Source organism: Loxodonta africana, chromosome 3 (genome assembly GCF_030014295.1).
Source record: "Loxodonta africana isolate mLoxAfr1 chromosome 3, mLoxAfr1.hap2, whole genome shotgun sequence".
In the NCBI taxonomy this organism is placed as follows: domain Eukaryota; kingdom Metazoa; phylum Chordata; class Mammalia; order Proboscidea; family Elephantidae; genus Loxodonta; species Loxodonta africana.
The window spans coordinates 108,044,971-108,067,948 of NC_087344.1; the positions used below are offsets into that span (position 1 = coordinate 108,044,971).

General features: G+C 40.7%; 1 protein-coding gene across 2 annotated transcripts in view; it reads left to right on the forward strand.

Moving 5' to 3' along the window:
- IL23R (interleukin 23 receptor) overlaps positions 1-22,978 on the forward strand; it is an 80,172-nt gene that overhangs the window by 34,417 nt on the left and 22,777 nt on the right. For both annotated transcript variants that reach the window (XM_064282110.1, XM_064282109.1), the window contains exons 7-8: positions 6,201-6,357; positions 21,090-21,158. In XM_064282110.1, the coding sequence (XP_064138180.1) occupies positions 6,201-6,357; positions 21,090-21,158 (226 nt within the window). The remainder of the gene's footprint in view (positions 1-6,200; positions 6,358-21,089; positions 21,159-22,978) is intronic.

Consider the following 22,978-nt stretch of genomic DNA (forward strand, 5'->3'; position numbering starts at 1 on the left):
CTCTGGCTCAGGGTGGCCTTATGTATAACAGAAAAAATTGTTGCTCTGTACTGTGCCATGTTCGTGATCGTTGGTATGTTTAAGTCTATTGTGTGGTTGCTGTGTCAATCCATTTCTTTGAGGGTTTCCCTCGTTTTCATTGACCCTCTACTTACTTTACCAACCATGATGTCCTTTTCCAGCAATTGGTCTTTCCTGATGACATGTACAAAGTAAGTGAGCCAAAGTCTACCTGGGCAAAAAAAGAGGAGATTGGGGAGGGGGACCAAAAAAGTTTAGACACTGGTGGGTTATTGAAAAGGGCCCCTTTACCCGGGGTCAGGCCCCAGGTTTGGAGCAGGGGGAAGCGGGGATTATAGAACTCTCTTGATAGGTTGGAGATTTTCCTTGCCTCCACCTAAGGATGCTCCCCAGAGCTTAGCTGCAACCCTAAGAAAAGTGTCTCAAACTAGTAGAGGTTAAGTTTCCACACACTCTCCTCCTCAGAACTGAAGCTTTAAATAGAAATTATCTGCTATAAAAAATAGTTCTATTTCTCGAACTCTTGAAATTGTACTCTCCGTATAGGCATTCAGTAAGGGCTTATCGATGGAGCACCCAAGGTTGAAGCCTTTGAAATGTTCCACTCCTTCACCCAAATACTTAATATGAAGAGGAGTCTAGAGAGCTATCTTAAGGCAAACAACTTGTCTCCTCGTGAATGTTCATCTTTTTTTTTAATCTGATTCAAAGTTCTGCCCTTGTCATGATTTTCTTCTGCTTAGGGACTTTTTCTCCTAATGGCTATAACTTCATTTGTTGTTGTTGTTGTTAGGTGCCATTGAGTTTGTTCTGACTCATAGCAACCCTATGTACAACAAAACGAAATTCTGCCATCTGCACAGTTGTTGCTATGTTTAAGGCCATTGTTGCAGCCACTGTGTCAATCCATTTCGTTGAGATTCTTCCTCTTTTTTGCTGACCCTCTACTTCACCAAGCATGGTATCCTTTTGCCAGGAACAGGTACCCCCTGATAACATGTCCAAAGTCTATGAAATGAAGTCTCACCATCCTTGCTTCCAAGGAGCATTCTGGCTGTACTTCCTCCAAGACAGATTTGTTCATTCTTCTGCCAGTCTATTGTATATTCAATATTCTTCACCAACACCATAATTCAAAGGTATCGAGCCTTCTTTGGTCTTCCTTATTCGTCGTCCAGCTTTCACATGTGTATGATGCAATTGAAAATACCATGGCTTGGGTCAGGCACACCTTAGTACTCAAAATGATGTCTTTGCTTTTTAACACTTTAAAGTGGTCTTTTGCAACAGATTTGCCCAATGCAATATGTCATTTGATTTCTTGGCTGCTGCTTCCATGGGCATTGATTGTGGATTCAAGTCAAATGAAATCATTGACAACTTCAATATTTTCTCTGATTACCATGATGTTGCTTATTGGTCCAGTTGTGAAGATTTTTGTTTTCTTTAAAACTCATTACTAACCATTTATCATTAACCATAGGCAATATACTTTTTCAATTGCTTCCTTCAATGACTCCTGCATTTTCTGTTCTGCACGCTTGACAGCCATCAGAAGGAGAGAACTCTGGTGGGTGGCTGGTAGGATCAGGGTGTCACTGAATAGCTTAGTTTGATTGAATTCATTTTTCACCTGACTGTCCCAGTGTTGACCTGTGGTGCTGGTTGTGCTGGTAACCACTACAGGGGTAGTAATGGACATGAACTATATTTTACAAAAGAAATACCTATTTAAAAAATTTGCTCCAATAAATAACATTGTTCAATTAGTGGATTTTGCTGATGAAATGCCTCCAAGTATATTTTAACAATGAAACAATGAAAATACGTGTAGGTTTTGCTTGTCTCGCTGTAGAAACTGCACTCGTGAGAATGAGGTGTATGCAGTGGTCTAGCTCTCTCAGTGCTCGTCTTTTTCTCCGAAGGGATCATCTTGAGGCTTTTTGTGTGTGCAAGGCCCTAAAAGATCACCTGCTTTGCCTCAGTGTAGAAACAACTGTGTTAGCAGTTTTGTAAAATTCTTTTATTTTGAAATTCTGGCTGTACTTGAGGGTATTGAGGGCTTCTCTGTAAACATAATGGCAAGAGCCACATTGGAGAAAAGCAACTCCCTTACAAGAAAAGCTAATACGAAGTCGAGTGCATTTGGAAGTCAAATATTTGGCGCAATAAGTAAAAACTCTCCTGGATCCCAGGAGACCCCAAATGCAGACTAGTCATATCTAGACAGCAGAAAATTCTGAGCACTGCGGGCAGAGATGTGACTTATGGAGAGTCTGAATGATATCTTTCGGGGAACATGACGTTTTCAAAACTTACACAAATATTTACATGAATTTTGTATTTTCAATGCATTGCATCTTTTAAAGATTTATGTTAAGATTGGCTTTTAAGGGAAGAATCCCCGAATGAGGTTGATACCTTGTGTTTTTTTTTAATCTTGGTGGTTTGCCACATAAATGCATTTCTAGACATATTTTATGTTTGCCTTTCAGTCATGCTTCCCTCTTCTCGGTAAATCACTTACTACAACTTACTGACAGGGCTGTGCAAATGTCTTAGGTTCTCTTTCTCAACTAAACCAGCTTGTTTGGGGTTGTTTTTCATTACGTTTTATAGCAGATTGTATAGCACATCGCCCCAGAAAAATGATTCATGCGTTTTTTCTTCGTCTATTTTCTTGCTTCTTTTCTGTTGGATTTTCACAGTTCAACATCCTTAAATGTTTTGTTTTTCTCTTTCTCACACATGCATCTATATTAGGCCTTGTAGTAACTCCATAAATCTAGAATACTGGTGGCACAGTGGTTAAGAGCTCAGCTGCTAACCTACATGTTGGCAGTTCAAATTCACCAGCTGCTCCTTGGAAATCTTATGGGGCTGTTCTGTAGGGTCGCTGTAAGTCAGGATTGACCTGACAGTTATGGGTCTGTTTTTTTGTTTTTTGGTTAACAGCTTAGCTTATGAGCAATTTTTTCCAAAAATCATCATTAACAAGTGAAATTATTTCATTATATAGGAATAATTATTGATCTAAATATCTAATGCAGACAGAATGACTCAAACACTTGATATTAGGTCCCTTGCCCCAACTCCATTAAAATCAACTTTTCCAAAATTAAGGGTATATTACATTTTAGGATCTCTTGAGACTTAAAAACTAGACAGAGTGTTCAAACACCAACAATAAATATTTCACTTTTCATGTTTATTAATGTGAATTTGATTTTTTTATGGCCGTGCTGTGTATAAAGCGTCTATTTCCCTTTGTTTTCCCAGGGTCTAGAAGAGTGCTTGGAAAGTAGTGGGTGCTCTGTAGATTTCTGCTGAGTGGAATATTGTTAATTCGCTTTATCTGGAAATGTCCTAATTTCACCATCACATTTGAATGAAAATTTTGCAGGATATATTATTCTATGCTGGCAATTTTTTTTTCAAGGTTTTATATATGTCATCCCATTGCCTTCTTGCCTGCATGTGTTTCTACCAAATAATCAGAGCTTAGTCTTATTGTTTCTCCTTTGTTCTGACTTTTTGTTTTTCTTGAGCTGCTCGCAGGGTTTTTTCTTTATCTCTGGTTTTAGCTAGTGTGATTATGATATGCCTTGGTGATTTTCTTTTGGGGCCTGTCCTATATGGGGTTCGTTGAGCTTCTGGGATGGTCACCTTTTCATCATTCATGATATTAGGGAAGTTTTCTGTCAGCAATTCTTCAATGATCTCTGTGCTTTTCATTTTCTCTCATTGTTCTAGAACTCCGATCACTCATAAATTTTTGCTTTTGATTGTATCCCACATAATTCTCAGGGTTTCTTCATTTTTCTTTGTTCTTTTTTCTGATTTTTCCTCTAACAGAGTTGTAGCCAAGAGTTTGTCTTCAATTTTGCTGAATTTGTCTTCCATGGTTTCATACCTGCTCCTCAGCCCTTCTATGACACTGTCCATTTCTGAAATCTTGTTGTTTATCTTTTGGATTTCTAATTTTTTTTTTTTTGTATGATTTCTAGTTGTGAGTTTATTTTGGCATTTTTTTTTTTCCTGTATTACTTTCCCGAATTCTTCCATATTTTTGTCTGTATTTTCCATGAATTTGTCTGCCTTTTCCATAAATTTGTCTATTTTTCCTCATTTTTGTCTGCTTTGTGCTTCATCTCTTGGATTGCTCTGAATATGAGAGGTTTGAATTCCCTATCAGGCAGTTCTAGTGCCTTTTCTTCTACTGGAAAGTCAACCGGTGTTTTATTTTGGTTGCCTACTGGAACCATCCTGTCTTTTTTTTTTTTTTTTTTTTATGTTTTGATTTTGTCTGCTGTCTTCAGGACATTCAGTAGTTATTTTCTTCATTTCTTGATTGTAGATTTGTTTGTTTCATCCTACTTTTTCATTTTATTTGGTTATGTCTGAGTGGATGGGCTGTGTGTTCTTTGTTGTTTGCTCATCTGTAGTCACAGTACTTTTCACCTCCTTGTCCAAGGGCAGGGTCAGTCAATCAGCTATGGTGCAGTAGGGCAGGTCCAGCTGAAGGGGAGTTGCTGGGATGAGTTGTTTGTGGCATGTACTAGGGCCGACAGGGCTGGCCAGGAATCAGTGCTGGGCAGGTTCCAGTAGGCCATGCCTGTGCTTCTCAGGGGTGTGATGTTCAGTGCACTGTGCAGGTAGGCAGGAAAGAGGGAGGAGATTGTGATGTGTGGAGCTAATGGGGGTATGGGAAAGAGGAGGGAGAAACAGGAGCTAAAAAAGAAACAGGCAAAGAAAGGAAAAAAAAAGTGCTAAGGGAGCTTGCCATTGGAGTGAAGAGGAAAGAAACTGAGAAGTGGAGAAAAGCAAAAAGAAGAAAAAGGGAAAAAGAAAGAAAATAACTGGATAAAAATTTGGAAAAAAAAAAGAAAAGAAAAGCCACCAGGAGTCCCAGAGTCCAACTGGTGGGACTTCCAAGACTGGGGAAGTGGCTCCCAGGCTGTGTGGTATAGCCTGGCTAGAGGGGGTATAGATGTCACACAGCACCAGGAATTCAGGAGTCAGGAAAAGAAGATAAGTATAGAGAGACGAGAACTGAGAAATGAGGAAAGACAGAAAGGGAAAAAGAGAAAGAAAAGACAAAGAGAAATGCCCCCAAGGATCCCTACTACGCGGCTGCGCAGATTGGGGGAGTGGCTCCTAAGCCGTGCAGGGCAGCCTGGCTAGAAGTGGATCCCAAGCTTCGAAAAGAAAAAGAAAACAAACAAACGAAACACAACAAGGCAAAAAAAAAAAAAAAAAAGCCACAGGGATCCCACCAGCCTGGTGTCATGGGCTGGGGGAGTGGTTCCCCAGTGGAGCATGGCTTCACGGCCTGTCAAGAAGAAGCAAAGATGGCACACCAGAGCCAGGTGTTCCAGAGGAAGGAGGGGGAGGTGGTAGGAGGCACAGAAGAAATCAAAAGAGACAAAAAGAACCAACACCAGCTCAGGGGCCCAGCCAGTGTGGGCATGGTGAATCCAAGCAGCCTGAGGCCAAAGCAGTTGCCTCCCGGCCAAGAGACTGTGGCTGGTGGGAAGCAGAGGAAGCTGAAGAGGGGAGGAAGGGAGGAGCTAGGAAAGTGTATATCGCTCATTACTGGGTGCTCTGTCTCCTGCTGCAAACCTCATGAAGCTGCTTTCCTGTATTCTGTGCCCACCGATCTCTGATGTGGGTAGGGTGAATCCAAGCAGCAGGGACACTGCACTTCCTGGCTGGCGGAGCCACCCAGCGAGCCAGGACGCTCAGAGGTAGAGCCACGGGGAGAGGATGGGGGGTGGGAAAGCATGTGTCGCTGGCTACCCGGTGCTCTTTCTCTTGCTGGGAGCTCTGCAAAGCTGCTTTCCCGTGCTCCCTGTCTGCTGATCCCCAACAGGAGTCCAAGATGGCAGATCAGTGCTCTGTTAGCCGTGCGCCCCCCACCCACCCACGCCACACATATCTCTCCTTGCTCTCTGTCCTCTGTCAATTTCTTATCTCTTTATTTGACACTTCAGTTTCCAGGAAACACATTTTTCTCTGTTTTACTTAGTTTTTTGGGTCTGCTGTGCACTGGGGTTTTTTTTGGTTGGGTAGAGGGTCTGCGTGGTGCTTCTGTGGTGCCATGTCGGCTGGAAGTCCAGAATATTATTAATTCTAGAAGCATACTGCATCGTTTTGTTATTGTTATTCATTCACTTTAGGTTAAAGCATTTGACACCAATTTCACACATGAGCAACGATCGGAATTCCACCTGGAGCCAAACACTGAGTACGTATTTCAAGTGAGATGTCAAGGAACAGGTAAAAGGTACTGGCAGTCGTGGAGTTCACCCTTTTTTCATACAACACCCCAGACAGGTGAGTGTATTTATATATTTTATTTACTTTGACTTTTCCTTTGATATCTGTCTTTCTTCTAAGTATTTTTTCTCCAAAATTTCTAACAAAACTAACAAAGCAGATGGTAACATTTAAATGGTCATTTTGCTTTGATTTTGTTAAGACTGACTGCAATTTAAGTAATGGCCCTCACTTTCCTGGGCATTAAAACCACCTGGGGTTACTGTTTAAGATGCATATTCCCAGGCCCTGTTCCCAGATTGTCTGATTCCACAGGTTAGAAGGGGCTGGGGTGCTCAAGAGTCAGCATTTTTCACAAATATCCTAGGTGATTCTGAGGCATATATAAATCTAAGACCTCACTTTGAAAAATGTTATTCTAAAGAAGAAAAATACATGCAAGAGTTGCATTCAATCCTTTAGGCCATGCTGGTAAATATATTCTCCTAAATGAGAAACAAATCAAATCACATCAGTGAACATTGATTACATACTGTATGCAAATCTGTCAGAAAGAGTTAAAACATTTAAACATGGGATTAACTCTCCTCAACATCAGAGTCTAGCTGCTCTATTGTCTATCTTCAGATATTTTAATATTGTTAGTTTAAATTTATATTTATTCACACATGTAATTTAATAAAGTCATAGCCAAATAGACTTCAATACTCCATAATGAATTGTCATCATATTCCATAATAGCCTCATTTCTACCCCCTCTAGGTAGTTTGTTTATACACTCGATTAAAAATATTTATCTTCAGGACTAAAGGATTTAATTTCAATCACAGTATTCTTAATACCATTACTATTATAGCATAACACCTTGGAATTGTGTCCTAAGTTTTTCAAAATGCTTAGACATCCGTTTTAGGTATTGATGCCTTCCAAGCAAGTAGAGGAAGTGAAGAGCCAGACTAGGTGCAAAGCTCTTTTGGCGCCCCCTAATGCCCAAATCTTAGAAATACGTTATTAAGATACTCATTCATAGTACTATGTTTCAGTTCTCTTTTTTAGCAGGATTTTTAAGAAATCCTCCTTTACGTTGGTACTGCAACAAAATCTGAGGACTTATACGCCATTTTATAATCGTCAGAATTTATTTGGCAGCCAATTATTTTGTAATAAAATCTAGACTTGTAAAGTAAGATTGTTCTAATTGATAACTAACATTTACTATTCACAAAGTACTGCTAAGTATAAACTTGATCTTTACACCAGCTGTATTTTGTGGTATAATTAGCACCATTTACAAATGAAGAAAGTGAAGCATGACTTCCTAAATACCACATTGCTAGTGGATTGTTGTTGTTTAAAGTGCCATGGAGTCGGTTTTGACTCACAGCAACCATGCCTACGACAGAACCAAACACTGCCCAGTCCTGCGCCATCCTCGCAATCCTTGTTATGCTTGAGCCCATTGTTGTAGTGACTGTGTCAATCCGTCTCATTGAGGGTCTTCCTCTTTTTCGCTAACCCTCTCCTTACCAAACATAATATCTTTCTCCAGGGACTGGTCCCTCCTGGTAAGTTCACAGTACATGAGATGTAGTCTTGCCATCTTTGCTTCTAAGAAGCATTCTGGTTGTACTTCTTCCAAGACAGATTTGTTCGTTCTTTTGGCAGTCTATGGTATATTTAGTATTCTTCTCCAACACCACAATTCAAAGATGTCAGCTCTTCTTCATTGTCCAGCTTTCACATGCATATGAGGCAATTGAAAACACCATGGGTTGGGTCAGGTGTACCTTAGTCCTCAAAGTGACATCTTTGCTTTTTTAACACTTTGAAGAGGTCTTTTGCAGCAGATTTGCCCAATATAATGTGTCATTTGATTTCTTGACTTCCATGGTGTTGATTGTGGGTCCAAGTAAAATGAAATCCTTGACAAGTTCAATCTTTTCTCCATTTATCGTGATGTTGCTTATTGGTCCAGTTGTGAGGATTTTTGTTTTCTCTATGTTGAGGTGCAATCCATACTGAAGGCTGTCTTTGATCTTCATCAGGAAGTGCTTCAAGTCTTCTTCACTTTCAGCAAGCAAGGTTGTGTCATCTGCATAATGCAGGTCGTTAATGAGTTTTCCGCCAATTCTGATGCCCCATTCTTCTTCATATAGTCCAGCTTCCTGGATCATTATTACTAGTGGGCAGTAGTACCTAAATTAGGACACAAGTTTTCTTACTCGAGATGCTGTGCATTTTCCCCACAAACTCCACAGCAGTCTCCCCACTTTTTAAAAAAAATTACATCAAAGTCAAGGAATAGCTTAATAAATATGTTCAACAGATTAACTATAGGACCACAAATCTCATCTTTAAAGATAGAAGTCTTAAACCTCAGCTATAAGGGATAGGAACATCACAACTATTCTACAACAAGTCTAAATTTAAAGTCTTTGTTGGTTTCCCAAGGGGAGGGGAAGGAATTAATTTAAGGGAAAAAATCCTAGTTAAAATAAAATGCCCCTGAAAAGTTGCATCTATTCAAATCAGCATGTTGCCTAAGAAGAACTATAAACTATTCTCTTGGTGCAAATTCTTCTGTAAGACACTTTATATGAGAAACACTGTAAGTGTGTTAGAGAAAGTTGTCGTTAGGTGCCCTCAAGTCGATTCTGACTCATAGTGACCCTATATAACAGAGTAGAACTGCCCAATAGCGTTTCCTAGGATATAATCTTTATGGAAGAAGATCCCCAGGTCTTTTCTTCCGTGGAGCCGCTGGCGGGTTCAAACCATTGGCCTTTCCCTTAACCATTGTGTCCCCAGGGCTTCTGTAGAGAAAGTACTAGTATTAAATCTTCCTAAAAATTACCTGTTTTTAAAAGCAATGGAATTGTGTAATTCTAAAACCTATAAATAACTGCTATTTACATTTTAATAAATGCACTAGTTTTTTATGCACTTTTTTTCAGTTCATGAATGCGCTAAAATTTAACAGTTTCCCTATTTAAGCAAGTTCTAGGCTGTTTCCATTTCTTTCACTATAAATAAACTTCTTTAAACAGTTTTGTATATAAACTCTCCTTATTTCTTTAGGCCCAAAGAAGAATTTTTGGATCAAGGGTTAAGCACGTTTTAAGATGCTTAATTCATGTAGCCAAATTGCTTTATAATAAATCTATAATTTCAATTGTTTTTTTTTAATATCCATGAAAAGACAGTTATTCATTTAGTCATTCATCAAATATTTATCTAACCTCTACCATGTGCCAGGCTTTGCTAGGTGTTTGCAGAATCTCAGTGAGCAAAGGAGACAAAGTTCCTTGCCTTCTAGACACTTAATTCCAGACAAGACGTACAATAAAAAAACAAACATCATAAATAAATGTATTACGCAACATGATAACTAAAGATATAAATAAGAACAGTAAAAGCCAAGCCTCATAAATGAAGTTTGAATTGCTTCATAATTGAAAAAATAAAAAGATACAAGATCTGTAATATTTTAGTTAACTTGTTTGATAATGAGCCTTTTTGGCCAGCCAAACTTGCCTGGTAACAAAAGATTTTTTATAAAGAAGCACAGTCCGGAAAACAATGCTCCTTCCATGCAAGAAATTACCTTTTATTTTTTTTAATGTTTATGTGTGTACCACTGAATTGATTCATCTCAAAATTATGTGGTTTCGAAATGATGCCCCTCAAGCTGCAGGGCAAACCATGAAGTAGATATGGCTTGTCCTTCCGGCCCCCAGCACTCTTCTGTATTGCTTTCCCTTTGCATAGTATCTTCCTTGACCTTTAAAAACCTGGTCTCGAAAGGAAATCAAACAAATTCATAAAGAAAAAAACCCATTGCCGTTGAGTTAATTCCGACTTCATAGCAACCCCATAGGACAGAGCAGAACTGCTGCATAGTTTCCAAGGAGCTCCTGGTGATATTCAAACTGCCAGCCTTTTGGATAGCAACCATAGAATCTTAACCGCTACGCCACCAGGGTTTCCAATTCATTCATACCAAAACCAAAAACCAAACCCAGTGCCGTCTAGTCGATTCCGACTCATAGCAACCCTACAGGACAGAGTAGAACTGCCCCATAGAGTTTCCAAGGAGTGCCTGGCAGATTTGAACTTCCAGCCCTTTGGTTAGCAGCTGCAGCACTTAACCACTACGTCACCAGGGTTTCCAATTCATTCATGGTAAGGGTTAAATGACTTACAAGACTTACTCCCTTTTCCTTCCTTAATGTATTTACATTTAAATGGAAAACACAATCTTATATTAAAAAAGAAAGAAAAAAATCAGTCTCTCAGAAGATAATGTCAGCCTTTAGGAAATGCACAGGGGAAGTTTCTCTGGGGTAGGAAACTCATATATCCTGGTATAATAGCAAGTGGCCAATTATATAACTAACCCCAGGGTCATTTCAGGATAATACATAATATTGTGGTGATTGTTGTTGTTGTTGGGTGCCATCGAGCCAATTTTAACTCAGTGACTCCATGTTACAGAGAACTGCTCCGTAGGGATGTTTTAGGCTGTACTCTTTACAGGAGCAGATTGCCAGGCCTTTCTCCTGTGGAGACACTGGTTGGGTTCAAACCACCAACTTTTCAGTTAGCAGCTGAACACTTAACTGTTGTGCCAATAGAGCTCTTTATAAATAATATTAAACCAAAACCAAGCCCATTGCCATCAAGTCAATTCCGACTCATAGTGACCCTATAGGACAGAGTAGAATTGCCCCATGGGTTTTCCAAGGAGCAGCTAGTGTATTCAAATGGCCAACCTTTTGGTTACCAGCCATAGTTCTTAACTACTATGCCATCAGGGCCCCATAAATAATATTAAAAAAAAAAAATTTTTTTTTTTTTTTTTAGCTAACATATATTAGCTTACTACATATTGGGCATAGTGATAAGCAATTTACACATGAATTGTCCTTTACTTATCACTACAGTCCTATAAACCCATTTCCTTTGAGTCAATTCTGATTGATAGCAGTCATATAAAAGGAGTCTAATTATTATTCCTACCATGCAGATGAAGAATTTAAGGCCCAGGGAGATTAAGCAGTTTTGCCAAATGTTACAAAGCTGGCATAACCCAGGCCGTGAGATTCTAGCACCCACACTCTATAGCTCTACCGGTCTCTTCCCTAAGAGACCTAGAAGAGTCGTGTGACAGCCCCCCACTCCCTTGGCCACCTAACCAAATTCTCCTCTACACGTTAGGTAATAATAAAACGAGGTGAAAAAAAAGAAACATTTTTTTAAATTCAGTGTTTGTTATTAAAATTCAAATGCATGAGAAAAAGAGAACTATAAGATGTTATCAACTGTTTCTCCTTCGGCATGTGTTAGGGTAATGGGAATGAAATCATAGGGCCCCAGAAATCTTGGGATGGGATAGGAAAGGGGCTGCCTGAGATGACGATAAAGTATAGACAGAGAAGATGGCCTTGCCCAAGACAGGACCACCCCAGGGCCACTCATATTGTGTTTTTCTAGCTGACACTGTCCAGTAAAATGTCTAGAAACCAGGGTTTCTCAGAGTAAGGCCTGTGGACCTCTGTGTTAGTTAATAGTTGAGTACTAGTTGAAAATGCAGTGATGTTTCTGCAAGTGAAATGCTCTAGAGGTCCGACACACCCTTTAAGAGGGCAAAGTGTCATGGAAGGACAGCAGAGAGTGTGGACAGTAAGTGGGGCCAGAGAGGAGGAGGCCTGATCACCTAAGCACCCATGGTATCCTCTTAGTAATGGTGATTTGGGGGTGGGGGGGGAGGGGAAGAAAAGGGCAGAAACCTGAGAATCTCAGCCCTTTATTTCTTGCACTATTGGGTCACCTTTCTGCTTCCTCTTCCTCCTGCCCACTGCTTCATGAGTCACTGACCACCCCAGCCTAACTCAGAACACAGGATCCCTGAAAGCTCAGGATGCGAGACTGTAGCCCCAGTAGACCATCGCATCACACATTTCCCCTGCCTGCTGAGACCCTCCCTGCTTCTGGACGTGAGGTTTCAGGTGAAGGTCTGAGAACCACTGAGTGCTGCTGACGTTTCAGTCTAGCCCACCAAACTTGATAGAAAACAAAATAGTGGCCTGCTAGCAGATTCTGGCTCATGGTGACCCCACGTGTGCAGAATAGAACTATTCCACAGGGTTTTCAAGGCTGTGGCCTTTTGGAAGCAGATCATCAGGCCTTTCTTCCTAGGTGCCTCTGGGTGGGTTTGAACTGCCAACCTTTGTTTAGCAGTTGAGCACTTAACCGTTTCTGCCATGCAGGGACTCCCCAACCTTGACAGTCACTGTCAACATTTCTGGGGTCTTCAGACAATAACAAAAGAGCCCCAAAGGGGAAAAGAGAATTTATCAATGTAGAAAACCAACACTGAAAATGGGGAAGTCAGTTCCCTAGATTCTCTACTGCCATATAAAAAGTAAAACAATGGCTTCTAGGCAGGGGTGTTTCTCAGTTCTGCACAGCAATACAGATTCCGTTGTCATGAGGAAAATGCACAGGCTCTCTAATCCCTTTAATGAGAAGTCAGAGACCTGAGGGAAGGGCAGTCACATTTCATAATGACTAATTAACTTGCCCAAATTGCTGCTTGCAGTAGAAAAGTTTCCCAGAGAAGTCACATTATTCTTTTTTGACAATTCTCCAGAGGCAGGCAAGTATGAACAAGATATTAAACATTTTATTGTGTTCTCACAAAATACTATTGCACTACCAATGCAGATTCTTGTTAGATTTTCAGGATTTCTAAGCTGAGAAATTTCTTTAGCAACTAAAAAAAAATACAAGTCAAACGATGATTCATTTAGTGGATTATAGCATCATCCTTGAATATTGGGGATAGCAGGGTGTGCATACACATATTCAAGGAATTGTCTTCATGCTTATATTCCTGGGCTGTAAGTATGTGGCAAGTGTAGGGAGAAGAAAGTAAGAAATATACTCGCAGCCAATATATTGTCAAAGAGAAAGAAGTACGAGGAGGAAAAGGTAAGAAGCAGCAGCCCACCCATCCAGGAGATTTTCCTAAGTGACATGGCCCACACAGAACTGAGGATCTGATGTCCAAGTGCACCAAAGTCTCACATGCAAGAATGAGCAAGAATGAGAATGAGCAGCTTCCAAGTTCTACCTAGTGATCTAGGATTCTTCAAAAGTACAGGTTTGTTTCCAACCATAGGATGTCCCTGTTCCTGAGTCACAACTGTCCAGTGGACACTTCCTATTTTTAGTTTCCCGGTACCAAGACATACTTCTTTGTGGGTTTCCTAAAATAGGTAAGAGGCATGTAGGGCTTCCCCTTGTGCAAGCCTTAGTGGGGCAGATGTTCCCTCTATCCACAGCCAACAATTAGCTATAAGCAAATGACTTAAGCCTAGCCAGAAAAAAAAAAAGTTATGTCATTGGAACTAAAAAAAAATATATAGGTGGTATAAAATATTATACAAATTAGATGGTGGCATCCAGAACACACTTTTGAAAAATTCCGTCATTTGTAATTAGAGATTTGTGATTCACCCATACCAAGGTGTATTATAAATCTGTAGATTCCGAGTTTCTAAACAATGGTAAACAGTCACACAGTGTTCTTTGAAAGTCTAATCATTCTAGACTCTTCATCCTGGCCAATTAATCTTCTTCAGGTTTTGTCCCCCATAGTCTGCCAGTGTTCTATAGAATGAAAAACAATTCAGAAGAGTGCCACAATCTTTCTGAGGTTTGAAGTCCACTAACAGAGAACAAAGATGATGTTTTTTCATAAGGAAGAAATAATGTCTTGTATTAGCTTTCCATTGCTGCTGTAACAAATTGCCACAATCACTTTCTACCCTGACACACAGGAGGTCTCCGTAAGTTGGAATTGACCTGAGGGCAACTGGTTTTAGTGGCTTAAAACAGCACAAGTTTATTCTTTTACACTTCTGGAAGTGAGAAATCCAAAACCTGTCTTACTGGGCTGAAAGCAAGGTGACAGCAGGGCTGCATTCCTTCTGGAGGCTCTAGGGGAAAATCTATTCTCTCGCCTTTTCCAGCTTCTAGAGGTGCCTGTATTTCTCTGCTTGTGGTTCCATCCTTTATGTTCAAAGCCAACGGTGTATTTTCTTCCATTCTCTCTCTCTCTGACTCTGATCTCCTGTTCCCCTTCTTTGAAGACCCTTGTGATTTCATTTGGTCCTCCAGACAATCCAGGATAATCTCTTCATCTAAAGACACTTAATTACACCTACAAAGTCTCTTTTGCCATATAAGCTAACATAGTCACAGGTTCCAGAGATTAGGACATGGACATTTCGGGGGGCCGTTATTCTGCCTACCACTTCTCCCCAGCCCACACCTACCACCTACAACTACAAGTTTTGCTAGACAGGGTGATTAAGTGCAAGCAATAGAAATCAAATCTGGCTATTTTAAGCAGAAAGGGAATTATTGGAAAGATAGCTGAAAATCAGTAGGAAGGCTGGAGACCCTGGGCGGATACAAGAGAGAGCAGGAGCCAGAGCCACCTTTGCGCTAAGGTGCCAAAATCACACCTGAAGAAAAACCTGTTGAGGACTTTGCAGCTGGCACTGTGGTCACTGCCACTGCCAGCTCTGTGTACTGGACACAACCACTGGAGCTGCCGTTACCAGACCCTGGATCCAGCTGCTGCAACCATATTGGATTCTAAGTGGTTTCCTGAAGCTGTGTGTCATGTCCTCCACATTCAGAGTCTGGGAGTGGCGTACAGGAAACTAAAAATAGCAAGTGTCCGCTGGACAGTTGTGACTCAGGAACAGGGACATCCTATGCTTGAAAACAAACCTGCACTTTTGAAGAATCCTAGATCACTAGGTAAAACTTGGAAGCTGCTCATTCTCATTCTTGCTCATTCTTGCATGTGAGACTTTGGTGCACTTGGACATCAGATCCTCAGTTCTGTGTGGGCCATGTCACTTAGGAAAATCTCCTGGATGGGTGGGCTGCTGCTTCTTACCTTTTCCTCCTCGTACTTCTTTCTCTTTGACAATATGTTGGCTGAGTATATTCTTACTTTCTTCTCCCTACACTTGCCACATACTTACAGCCCAGGAATATAAGCATGAAGACAATTCCTTGAATATGTGTATGCACACCCTGCTATCCCCAGTATACAAGGATGATGCTATAATCCAATAAATGAATCATTATTTGACTTGTCTTTCGAGGAGTGGTAATGATTTTGTTCTGACCTATCCTTTTCTCTGCCCTAGGCTTCTGGTGCAATTTGAGATGTGTGGCAATTGTCTTTGCCCGTGCCAACTGACATGAACTAGGGTTAAACCTTTGCCCTTGGCCCGAAATGTTGAATTCCAACCACAGAGCTAAACTGGCCTTAAATACTGTGAAACAACTGAATCATTAAAGGATGGAGATCAGAGAGAAACCAAAAGGAGATGTCTGTGTTTTAAGAAAAATATGACAGAAAAAAAAATCCAATAATTTGAAAAACAAGTCTTTTGACTATTTTAATATGACTCCTCTTGAATATCTAGAAGCTTTTAAAGGAAGGGTCTAGAAAGGTCCATGTGTCAGCTCTGATCAAAGCCTTTATGATGCGGGCTTTGATTAGTGTGGCTTTGACAGCAGTGTTGGCAAGGATGAAAGTCAATAAAGAAGCCTTATAAAAGCCTATACCCTATGGCCCAGTAGTTACACTTAGAGAAATATAGCCTTAGGAAATAATCAGAGATATGGAAAGGAAATTTATATACAATGATTTCATCCAAAAGTTAATTTTGAAAGCAAGAATTTGGAAACAACCTGGAAGTCCAACAATAGTAATAGCTAATACTAGCCAGAATGCTCCTTAGAAGTGAGGATGGTAAGACTTGTCTCACATACTTTGGACCTGTTATCAGGAGGGACCAATCGCTGGAGAAGGACATCATGCTTGGTAAAGTAGAAGGTCAGGGAAAAAGAGGAAGGCCCTCAATGAGTGGATTGACACAGTGGCTGCAACAATGGGCTCAAGCGTAACAATGATTGTGGGGATGGTGCACATCCAGGTAGTGTTTGGTTCTCTTGTACATATAGAGTTGCTGTGAGTCAGAAATGACCCGATGGCACCTAACAACTACAAAACAATGATGATTTTGAGCAACTTTTAATAAAGTGAGAGATTGCTTGTGATATAATATTGAATGAAAAACACCATCTCAACTGGGGTACAAGCATACACAGAAGACTTAACAAGTATAAAAAATGACTTTTTTCTAGTTTGCAAATAGGAAATGTATTTTCTTCTCCATACTCTTCTGTACTTTTCAAATATCCTACAGTTAGCATGCATTGCTTACACAATCCAGGAAAACAGTTGGTTCTGAGAGGAAAATAATACAGGCTAGAAGATTCTGAGAATCAGTTCTAAATGGGTTAGCTCCGTCACAGCCCATAGTAGTGGGGAATGGAGCCTTGCAAGGCCATGTAGCTCTGACATACAGTGGCCAGCCCTTGGAGTAGCAATGGTTTCAGTCTCTGTCTGAAGGAGGCTGTTTGCAGGGCTGACTATGCCACCCCACCCTGAGCCTTTCAGCTGTGGAAGTGAAGTTATTAATTAACGGGGCCAGTGACCTGAACAAAGTAAGTGCCAGAACCAGTTGGAAATGTTCACTCTTCAACCTCCTAGTTGGATGACCTTGGGCAAGGTATTTATTCTTTCTACGCCTTTGCTCCCTCATTCATGAAATGAGGGCAATGTTATCTACCTGACTGAGCTGTTGTGAGGATTTAGTGAGAGAAGGCGTGTAAGTCTACTACATTACCTGGAGCATACTTAAAGCCAGTTGCCATCAAGTCCACAGCAACTCATGGCAACCCCATCTGTGTCAGAGGAGAACTGTGCTCTGTAGAGTTTTCAATGGCTAATTTTTTGGTAGTAGATTGCCAGGGCTTTCTTCTAGAGTGCCTCTGGATGGACCTCAACCTCCAGCCTTTGGGTTAGTAGCTGAAGAGTGTTACCCATTTGCTCCACCCAGGGACTCTGGAACATATTTCCAAACGAAACAAAAACTGTTGCTCTTGAGTCGTTTCCGACTCATAGGGACCCTGTAGGACAGAGTAGAATTGCCCCCAGCAGTTTCCAAGACTATAAATCTTTACAGAAGCTGACTGCCACATCTTTCTCCAGTGGAGCGGCTGGTGGGTTCAAACTGCAACCTTTCGGTTAGCATCCGAGTGCTTAACCACTGCGCCACCAGGGCTCCGGAACATAGTGCTCAATAAATGGTCATTTAAAAAGAAAAATGCAGCACCCTTTGCTCCATGGTTGACGCAGAATGAAGAGGTGGAGGAGACTGACTTGGCATCATACGTAAGATACAGATGGAACATACTACTGTTAAAGTCAGGACCTATTGAACCATTTTGGTTAAATTAGACTGGTATTTGGAGTGGGCCAAAGAATGTAGTTAACATTTTGGTTCTAAGTTTTGTTCAAGAATAAAAAACTACGTTTCTTGTTTGAAACCACTCTAAAAATTCCCTACAAACGTTGTCTAATGCTAACTCTAAAAGCCAGTGTCAATGTGTGTAATTATATAAAATTCTTACCAAATGAGGGATGGTATGGATTTTCTGAGTATACTCAAGTTTGTGCTGTGAGGGTACTAGGCATAAGTTTAACATTCGGTTGCAGGGATGGAATTGTCTCATTGTGGGCATAACACTACAGACATTAAACAAATAATGCAAGTATCATGAAGGTTTTCTAGCCCGTTAGGCTATTTTTTTTTTTTTAGGCTATATGCTATTGATTAGAGCTGATGTAAACAATGTTTTTCAGTGGTAAAGGTTCTGTGTGTGTGCGTGTGGTTCTGTTTGTGAGTGTTTTTATATGTTAAAATACTCTAAGAAAAATACTAATAGAGGGTAGGTGGTCGTGCTTCTTGTTAGCTGCTGTCAAGTCAACCTCTGACTGAAGGCGACCCCATGCACGACAGAGTGAAAAGCTGCCCGGTCTTGCACTGTCCCCATGGTCAGTTGCAGTCTGGACCATTGTGATCCATAGGGTTTCAGTGGCTGGCTTTGGAAGTAGCTTGCCAGGCCTCTCTCCCTAGGTGTGTAAGTTAAGGGGATGAGATGAGATATGGTTCTTTTTCTCTCCTTGTTTTTCCCCCAGGTAATTTTTTTTTCTGTATTATAATTACTGCTTTTATACTGAAGAATGCCAAGTGTGATTTAAAAAGAAATAACCTAGCCACTTGGTGGCAGTATGCTATGAAGAATATAGTCTATATGGCTTCTTTTCAGTCCTGTGCTTAAAAAATTTGTCACTGACTCAATTTCTCCTCTGGCAATTTTGTTTATAAGTTATCTCAATTCAATTATCTGGTTCTTTGTGAAATTACCCTCTGATAATTAAGCATCTCTTTCAAATGACTTTAATTTAATTTAAATTAACACGCCTGGTCAATTTGAAATTATGGTAACAGACTAAAAAGGAAGATTGTGTTTATTCCCTAAGCAGACTAATAAAACCCTAGTCAGATGTGAAAATTATTTTTATGTGATGCAAATTAATAACTGAAGTTTCACTGACAAAGAACCACCTGTAGTTTATACAACAGAATTAACCGCTAGGGTCATTATGAGTCAGAATCGACTCAAAGGCGGTAGGTTTTTTTATGGTGGTGCAGTGGTTAAGTATTCAGTTGCTAATCAGAAGGTCGGCAGCTTAAGCCCACCAGCCGCTCTGTTGGAGAAAGATGTGGCAGCCTGCTTCTGTAGAGATTTACAGCCTTGGAAACCCTGTAGGGCAGTTCCACTCTGTCCTATAGGGTCACTGCGTGTCAGAATCGACTTGATGGCAGTGAGTTTTTTTTTTTTTTTAAGCCAACAGAACCATATAAATCAAACCCAAACCCACTGCCACCGAGTCGATACTGACACAATAGGACACAGCAGAGCTGCCCCAAGGGTTTCCAAGGCTGTAAATCTTTACAGAAGCAGACTGCCACATCTTTCTCCCATTGGGCAGCTGGTGGGTTCGAAGGGCCAACCTTCCAGTTAGCAGCCAAGTGCTTAACCACTGCACCACCAGAGTTCCCTACAGAATCATATATTACCTTTTAATGAAAATTTGAAAAATTCATTTTAAAATAATAAAAGCGAAAACAAAAATAATCCAGCAGCACATGCTGTAAACCCAAAATGTTGTCAAATTGAAAATCATGTTACATTAGGATGTAATATATTTATTCTTAAAATTTCAAAATAATGTAGATGCAGACTCCTGCCTGAGCTCCCTGAGAACGAACAGGAGCCTATAAAATACCAATTTAGATGAATGAACCCGGCTGTTGGCCAGGAGGGCATAACTTTGATCCCTCAGAACATAGACCTGGGGAGCAAAAACCAAAAAAATCAAACCCGTTGCCATTGGGTCAATTCCGACTCAGGGACAGAGAAGAATTGCCCCATAGGGTTTCCAAGGAGTGCCTGGTGGATTTAAACTGCCGACCTATCAGCCGCAGCTTTTAACCACTATGCCACCAGGAAGCAAAAGAGGCTTAGAAGAGCATTGAGAAGCCAAAAAGGATTTCTGATTTGTCACAAGTTCACGGTGAAACATTTTTCCCTTGCTGTAGAAAAGGCAGAATAAAAACATAGGAAAGAACTTTTGCCTTTTTTCTCATGGTTTCATCTTCTACAATCCCCTACCCATTGTTCTTAGGAAACTAGCTTTCAATTGAGCAGTGCCTGAACCCAGATCAGCCTTTTAAAAAAATTTCCAAAGACCTAGAGGAACTTTTTTATGGAGAAGGTCTGATCTTTTTCTCAAAGAGAGTTGCCTGGGCCACAGGGCTTATTATACAAGTCTGTGATATCTCGGTGGCAATTAAGGACACCTCAAGTTGTTGATTTTTCCCTGTCCCCAAAAGTAATTTAAAAAACAAAACAAAAAGTAGCATTTGAACACTGAAATCAGACTGACTAAATAAATACATAGGCTCGAGGCACTGTCAGGGATCCAGAGCGTAGAACTATCTTCAGGAATGTCTTCTGTCACCTGGAAGCATTATGTCCTTGAGGTCGCTTCTGGCAGTTTTTAATTATCAGGAGGGAGGAGATGAGCAAGGCAGCCCCAGGGTCCTTTTGAGTTCAGACTGAAAGTGAGGTAGCTGCCAAGGCTGCTCACCCCGCCCCGGTCAGAAGTTTTCTTTCACCGTATCCTGACAGCCTTTCTGTGGATAACTAGACAAGGCTGGCCAGGATCCTTGCCAGCAGGAAAGGAGCCGAGCGAAGTCATTAATGACATTCTACCGTACGTTACAACCCAAAGTGTCTGCTAATCAAAATTGGGCTTCTTATGTGGAGCCAAGAGAGGGTGAGCAGCATTTCAAAGATTGTGCAAAGGCAAAAGTGACAAATCTTGGAGGCTCTTAAGGAAACCTATTCTTTATTGCATCATTTATTGGAAGGAATCAAGTAAAGACCTGCTCTTGTGGCAGTTTTCCGGCTCAACAAAAAAAAGCTCCTAAGTGTTTGTTGCCTAGAAGTTTCGTGAAATTAGTAGACACGCCTTGAAGTTTTACAAACCTTAGGTAGTTTTTACAGTCTCTGTGCTGTTTCCTCCTTTGGGATTTACCCAATTAAAGAAGAAGAAAAGACACACACTCGAAGGCCATTGCCTTTATTCCATTGTTCATGTCTATTAAAATTACTGGTTTACTTTAATCATTTCTAAACAAGTGGAGAAACTCTCTTAGGAAATTGCACAAGCTGTGTATAAAATGCAAGAAGCTGACACTGTTTTCTTTTTGTTTAAGTTCCCCAGGTCACACTGAAATCATTCCAACATGAGACTCAGAATTCTGGGCTTCTAATTGCTTCCACTGGTAAGAAGATGCCACTCTTGCTTTTTGGGTAGTCTCTACTACTTCTCCACTTTAACCCTCTGTCTTAATTACCAAGGAGCCCTGGTGGTCCACTAGTTAAGCACTAGGCTGCTAACTGAAAGATCGGCGGTTCAAATCCACTAGCCGCTCCACAGGAGAAAGATATAGCAGTCTACTTCCATAAAAGTTACAGCCTGGGAAACCCTATGGGGCAGTTCTACTCTGTCCTATAGGGTCACTTTGAGAATCAACTCCACGGCAATAGGAATGGGAACAGGACTTAGTTACCTAGTGCTGCCGTACCAAAAAATATCACAAGCTGGTGGCTTTAAGGAACAGGAATTTATTTTCCTGTAATTTTGTTTTTATTTTATTTTTAGAAGTCCAAATCAGGGCATGAGCTCTAGGGAAGTGTCCCCCCTTGTCAATAGTCCCAGATGTTCCTTGGATTGTAGACAGATCTTCACATATTCTCCTCCCCCAGTGTAGGTATTTCACTCTGTGTCTGCTTTCCCTTTTTATAATACATCATTCAGGAGGGTTTAGGACCCCGCCCGTATGATCTCATTAACATAACAAAAGAACCTCCCCCCATTCCCAAATAGGGTCACATTCACCAGTACAGGAGTTAAGACTTCAAAATATCTGTTTGGGTGACAAAATTCAATCACAATACCCTCCATACTGAAAAATCACATGTCAGGCATAAGTGTCTGGGTAATAAGATGTTTCACAAGCTTTCTGTATGAAAAAAAAAAAAAATCAATGAAGTACAAAGACCTGCTTAAAAGTGAATTTAAAGAGTGGTTTAGGTGGATTTTGCCAGGTTTTGCAAGGGGTTAGATACATTTTCATTTCAATAGGTGCTGGGGTTCAAGGCCCCAAAACTTCTTCATCTTTTTTTTTTTCTTTAATACGTTATTTGTGTCTACCAGTCAGTGCGGGGGGGTTTTATATGCATCATCTTCTTCAATCCTCAGAACAATACTGTGAGATTACTGTTATGTGTCCATGACATAGATCAGGAAGCGAGTGCAGAGAAGGTGAGAAACTTGTCCAGGACCACACAGCTGCTAAGTGATAGAACTAAAATTCAGATCCTGTTTTTTTTCTAATCCTGGGGTGGGGAAGTCTGTACTCTTTCCATTATACAAACTACCTTGCATTTCACTTGTTATTATGACTCAGTATTTTTCCACCAATGAGCATAGCTATATATTTTAACCATAAAAAAATATTAGCTCAGGTTCTGCTATGGGTTAAATAGAAATTTCTAATTGAAAAACTTACTCATGACTGTTTCACCACTGGCCACTAGTAACCATCTACCTTCTGGCAGGAATACTGTAAGAATGTTTGTAGGTCGTATTAATACTCTTTGGACTTTCATTTATTCAACAAGAATTCATTAAGTGAGGTGGGGCCAAGATGGTGGAATAGACAGACTCTTCTGGCAAGCCCTCTTACAACAAAGCCTCAAAAAAACAAGTGAAACAATTATATTTATGACAAGCTAGGAGCCCTGAACATCAAAGGCAAAGTTAGAAAATGGACTGAGTGGCAGGGGGAGGAAGAGACAGTTCAGAAGTGGAGAGGAGTTACTGGAACTGAATCGGTGGGAGCTCTCAGGCACCTTTCCTGGGAGTGGCTGTGGCAGACTGGTACTAGTATTCAGCCACAGTTTCCACAGGGAGAAACAGCCAGCCACACAACAGCCTACTCACACCTCCAGAACCAGAGAAGAACGGCACTGTCAGCAAAAGCTAAGTACACGCATATATTTTACCACATCCCACCCACCCTCAAGCCAGCATCAGCAG